General features: G+C 36.3%; 1 protein-coding gene and 1 long non-coding RNA gene across 2 annotated transcripts in view; both read left to right on the top strand.

Annotated features, from left to right (window-relative positions):
* The window catches only part of Heatr5b (HEAT repeat containing 5B), a 114,541-nt gene extending 113,906 nt beyond the window's left edge, over positions 1–635 (top strand). Inside the window, exon 35 of the mRNA XM_004627718.2 lies at positions 39–635. Coding sequence (XP_004627775.1) covers positions 39–343 — 305 coding nt within the window. The 3' untranslated portion in view covers positions 344–635. The remainder of the gene's footprint in view (positions 1–38) is intronic.
* Positions 636–738: 103 nt separating this feature from the next.
* LOC111815721 lies at positions 739–1,570 on the top strand. The gene is made up of 2 exons (XR_002820374.1): positions 739–953; positions 1,118–1,570. It is a non-coding gene; the product is annotated as an uncharacterized LOC111815721 (long non-coding RNA).
* The last annotated feature ends 4,432 nt before the right edge of the window (positions 1,571–6,002 follow it).

Here is a 6,002-nt window from a genome sequence, read left to right as displayed (position 1 = left end):
CAAATGAGACTAATCTTTGTTGTCTTTGTTATTTACAGGAGTCCAGTTACTTGCTCTTTTAGTGCCCACTTTGATCTCTTACCTGCTGGATGAGAATTCTTTTGCTTCAGCAAGTTCAGCCTCCAAAGATCTTCATGAGTTTGCACTCCAGAATTTAATGCATATTGGACCTTTGTATCCACATGCTTTCAAGGCAGTAATGGGGGCTGCTCCAGAGTTGAAAGTACGCCTGGAAACTGCTGTTCGAGCAAGCCAAGCAAGCAAAGCTAAAGCGGCTGCCAGGCAGCCAGCCCCTACCATACATTCTACACCAACAATTAAGCTAAAAACAAGTTTTTTTTAATGTGTTCTGTTCTTTTTTAGTTATATTTTAATCTTGTTAGTGATAGCCACTAATGATTCCAAGCTATAAATTGTTTTATTTGTATATTGGTATTCTGTTGCTTCCAAAGAGGTTAAGTGAAATAATGTTCACACCACTGACTGGTTTCTAAGGAGTGCTAGTTTAAAATTCACGTGAATATATTTTCATTGTTCTCGCAAGTATGTTTCTCTTTAATTAACTTTTTGTTGTTGTTATTACTGTTTTGGTGATCCTGGATTGAATCCAGGGTGTTGTGCATGCTAAGCATGTGCTCTAACTACTGAACTATACCCCTAGGCCATAATGTGTTTTTTTTTTTTTTTTCTGGCTCAGAATGCCTTCAGGGCAGGTTTGGCTGGCTGGAGTTCTGGGGATTGAACCACAGCAACTTGATCCTGACTGCTTTGTTGAAGCAGGCACTTAAATAACTGAGCTAAGGGGCAGGCCAAACACTGAGCCATAGTCTTAAATTTAAATGCTAAATACAGGGGCCCGGGAGATGGCTCAGTAGAATAAGCACTTTTCTGGCAAGTGCAGCGTCCTGAGTTCAATCCCTGGTACCACAAAATAAATAAATGAATAAATAAAAGTAACATAAAATAGGGGCTGGTGAGATGGCTCAGTGGTCTAAAGCACCTACTTTAGAACAAGCTAAGCTGAGCAAAGCACAGGGACCACGGTTCAATCCCCCAACACCATGGTGGGCTGAGCTGGCCACACACACACAAAAAAAATAAAGAACTAAAAAAAAAGGTAAAATAAAATTAAAAAAAATAAATGCTAAATACATAATTGTACCATGTAGTAAGAAGCCTATCCATATTATCAGGGGAAAAATAGATAAAAATTCAATATTTGTCATGAAAAAATTTGAATTAGAAAACAAGCAGGTTTTCAACTTTTACATAACCAGAATAATAGAAAATCTGTTTTATGATGTATATACTATGAATAAAATCACATTTTTCTAGAGCTGGGGAGATAGCTCAGTAACTTAAGCACCTGCCTGGCAATCACAAGGTCCTGAGTTTGATCCCTAGTACCACAAAGAAAAAAGATCACATTTTTTTAAGCACTTCCCTGAATATTCTTTCTGGTGGATCTTTTTATTTTCTTATTAAATTACTAAAGTTTGTTTATGTATAACTTAGTTATTAACATAATTAAAATTGTCATTTAAAGATCCATTAAAGCATTTCACATGTGAAATAATGTTCTTTTTACTGATGACTAAAATTTGTCATAAGTTTCATTTTGTAATTACAGAGCTTCAGATACTTCATATGCTGGTTACTTTCATTAAATATTTATTGAATACCTACTGTGTATAGCATCAAGCTAAGTGCCTCAGGGCATACAAAAATAAATTAGTCATAATTATAGTTACACTGGTCTCTCATGTAATGGGAATTTTACCATGCAAAATAGATAATTGAGGGCCAGGGAGATAGTTCAGTAGAATAAGCGCGGGGGCCTGAGTTCAATCCCCGGTTCCACACCAAAAAAAAAAAAAAAAAGGTTAATTGATGAAATGAATGCTTGCCATAGCATTGAGCAAATTTCAAACACCGAGTTTTACCAGATAATGTAATATTGAGCATATTAAAATCTAGTGACTTTTCTGACCATTTCAAAATATAAAGCTGGGTGTGGAGGTGTATACCTCTAATCTCAGCACTTGGAAATCATGAGTTTGAGCCTACCCTGGGCAATAGCAACTTAGCAAGACCTGTTTCAAAATAAAATGAATAAAATTAAAAAGGGCTGGACTAAGGGTTCGGGGAGATGGCTCAGTGGAAAAAGCGCTTCCCTGGCAAGCTCAAGGGCCTGAGTTCAATCCCCGGTTCCGCCAAAAAAAAAAAAACCCAAAAACCAAAACAAACCCCCAAACAAACAAAAAAGGGCTGGACTAGGCAGCCACAGTGGTCAGAGTTCCATCCCTGGTATGCTGTGTTGGCCCCGCCCCTGGGGTACACTGAGAGGGCAACTGAGACTGGGCATGGTGGCACGCACCTGTAATCCCAGCTCCTGGGAGGCTGAACACAGGTGGATCACTACGAGTCCAACCTGTGTAGTGAGATCCTGTAGACCCTGTACTAAAATACAAAAAGCGGGGCGGGGCTGGAGATGTAGTTCATTGTACAGACCCTGAGTTTCATCCCCAGTACCATCGTAATATATAGCCTGCTCTTTATTGTCTCTCATACTCACACCAATTGGTAGTTCACACATCCTTGTCCTTCCTCAGTCCTTTAGATACCTTAGAAAGGCTGTTTCTCTCATGTGTTTTCTCACTGATTTCAAAGTTTTTCTTTTTTTTGTTTTTATTTTCGGCAGAAGTTTGTTCACATATTTAAAGTCACAATTCACACAGTTAAAAGTATCCAATTCAGTGTTTATTCCCGAGGTAGTACAACCATCACCATGGTCAATTTTAAACCTTTTCATTACTTCAGATATAAACTCCATATTCCTTAGCTGTCCTGTTCACAATCTCCATATTTTCTCCCCAGCTTTTCACTATAGGTTTTCCTACTATGGACATTTCATATAATATGTAGTCTCTTTTGCCTGGCTTCTTGACTTCATGCTGTATCAGTACAACTTTGTGTTTTTATGGTTGAATAATATTCCATTGCATGCATACCACATTTTATTTATCCATTCATCAACTAAAAGACATTTGAGTTTCTACTTTTTCACTATTAGGAATAATGAGACTCTGAATAATAATAAGTTTTTCTGTGAATGTAATGTTTAAAATCTCAGTATATACCTAGGAAGTAGAACTGACTGAAATAGTGATTGTATTTTTTGCACACATGTATGTAAGTACATAACTCCTTTCCACCTATTCATACAGTACTTATTTCTCCTTGGTTATTTTTTGCTGTTCTTAGTACCCCCTACGCTTTTTTCATTCTTCTTTTTGTCAGGGTAGACTACATCATACATTAACAATGTTTCTCTTTCCCTCTACCCTTTCTGTCTTCTGTTGTCTCTCCTTTTTTCCCTTTTCTGTTAGTTCATCTTTATACTTTCTCTAAACTCTTCTGTTTTTTTTTTTTTAACAGTACCGGGGATTGAACTCAGGGCCCTGCGCTTTCCAGGCAAGTGCTTATTCTACTGAACTATCTCCCCAGCTTTCTAAGCTCTTCTAAACCACTGATAATTTACCTCCTCGTTTTCTGTGGTGATGTCTACAAAAGGAAAATCTTTTAATATTTATATATATTTTTTTTACTTTTAATTGCCTACCAGTGAGATTCTTTTTTTTTTTTTGGCGGAACCGGGGATTGAACTCAGGTCCTTGCGCTTGCCAGGGAAGCGCTTATTCCACTGAGCCATCTACCCGGCCCCTTTTTTTTTTTTTTTTTTTTTTCTTTTCAACCTGAATATTCACTTATTTGATTGTGAACATGAAGCTGATAGAAAAACATTATAGCCAGTAGATGAGGAAGCATAATCTGAGTGATTTTAATAAGGTAATAAATAACATCTGCTCTCTGCTTCACAAATTCTCAGATATTAATATTATACATTTGAATTTTCAATTTGACTAGGGAATAAACTCCAAAGTTAGACGATCCTGTTGAATAGGTTCTACCGTTATTGAGGGATAAAACTTTGGGCCCTCTAACCTCTTGTGGCTTTAGTTTTCTTTTTTTTTTTTTCATAATTTTATTGATAAATAGCAATGAGACAGTTTCAAATCAAATTGGTAGGACAGTTTCAATAATTAACACATTGCATACTTTCCTCCCAGTGGTTAATTGCTGTACAAGATGTAGACATGATATCCTATCTACAAACACCATTAGAACAAATCACTCTATCTATTAAGAGAATGTAACTATATATCTATTCTAACCACTTTGAATACACAGATACAAAATTGACATTCATCTGTCTACCCTTTTTTTGTTAAGTTCTGTTATTTGAATATTATAGGTGTGTAAACTCAGCAAAATAATCTAAAAGAGTTCAGTAGTCCATTATAGTATTGGGTCTTCCACTTCACTGGCAATGTCCTGCCAGGGATGGGTAGTTCTGTCTCCACCTTCTAAGATCTAGGTCTCTCTCTCCCTTCCTCCTTTCTTCCCTCCCTCCCCCCCCCCTCTGTCTCTCTCTCATACACTCTCTCTGTCTCCTTTCCTCCCTCCCTCCATCCCTCCCCCCCATATGAAAAAGTCTTTGGACGTTCTTGTGGCTTTAGTTTTCTTGTGTGCTATTTTGCTTTGTTTTTTGAGATAGGGTCTCAGTAGTCCAGGGCTTCCAACTGGGAGTGATCCTCCTATCTCAGCCTCCCAAATGCTAACACTATAAGCATGCGCCACCACACCTGGCCTTAAGTTTTCTTATCTGAAAGGAAAATTTAATAAGTATTCTCTCAGTGATCTTTTGCCTAATTAAAAAGATACATCAGTATATGTATGTCCACTTTTACACAGTGAATGATAAGAGAGTGAATCTTTGGGCAATCCATTTAAGTCGGCATATTAGTCAATCTGATAGTCTTTATGTGTATGAAATTACCATCATAATATGGAAGTATAAAATATATTAAATGTATAATGCAGACACAGAAGTTAAAATATTATATTTCATTACTGTCACTAAGAACTGTTATTCTGTTGTCTGCCAGGTACTGAATTAGATGTTACACTTGATACCCAATATTTCTTTTTATTCAAACAGAGTCAATACTGGATATACCTAGTCTGATTTTCAAAATATTTACTCAAATGGATTACTATTCACATTTTTTAAAATCTTCATTGGAATTTTTAGACTGATACTAGAAATGGGTAGAATATGTTTATAAAAAAAAGTTCCTTGCTGGGCATCATGAAATACCTCTATAAACCCAGCACTTGGAGGCTGAGGCAGGAAGATTCTTGCCAGTTGGAGGCCAGCCTGGGCTACATAGTGAGTTTAAGGCATGAACTGCATAGTAAGACCCTGACTTCAAAATACATACATTTTTTAAAAAAATACATAAAATTATTGCCCTAGTATTTTTCATCAATTTGCTTCCTTTTATTTTATTGTTTTATTTTTTGGCAGAACTGGGGATTGAACTCAGACCCTTGCGCTTGCCAGGGAAGCGCTTATTCCACTGAGCCATCTCCCCGGCCCCAATTTGCTTATTTTTATTTTTTTTATTATTTATTTATTTGCAGAACTGGGGATTGAACTCAAGTCCTTGTGCTTGCCAGGGAAGCGCCTATTCCACTGAGCCATCTCCCCGGCCCCATGCTTACTTTTAAATCTTAATCATTATAAGCCTATTTCTAGTTCTTACCCATCTGAAAGCTTTTAACTTATGGACTTTGGAATTTTACTTTAATAAGAATTTCATGTTAACCATAACTTAGAATTACTCTAAGTTGTTTTGATGCTGTCACTAAAATATGTCAGGAAAAACATAAGTAAATGAAAATCATGCCTTTTACCATTTTATTTGTCTAAGTAACCAGTTATAACTATCTTTTTTTTTTTTTTTTTTTTTTTTTTTTACAAAATGTATTAATCTGTTGCCCGCCACAATTCCTTTTTCTTTTTCTTTTTCTGTTTTTAATTTTTGGTCACTTGAACTTGTGAGTTTCCACATTAAGCACCATTATTCTTATACACG

Source organism: Octodon degus, unplaced genomic scaffold (assembly GCF_000260255.1).
Source record: "Octodon degus isolate 3935 unplaced genomic scaffold, OctDeg1.0 scaffold00020, whole genome shotgun sequence".
Classification (NCBI taxonomy): domain Eukaryota; kingdom Metazoa; phylum Chordata; class Mammalia; order Rodentia; family Octodontidae; genus Octodon; species Octodon degus.
This window is presented reverse-complemented; position numbering and strand designations above follow the sequence as displayed.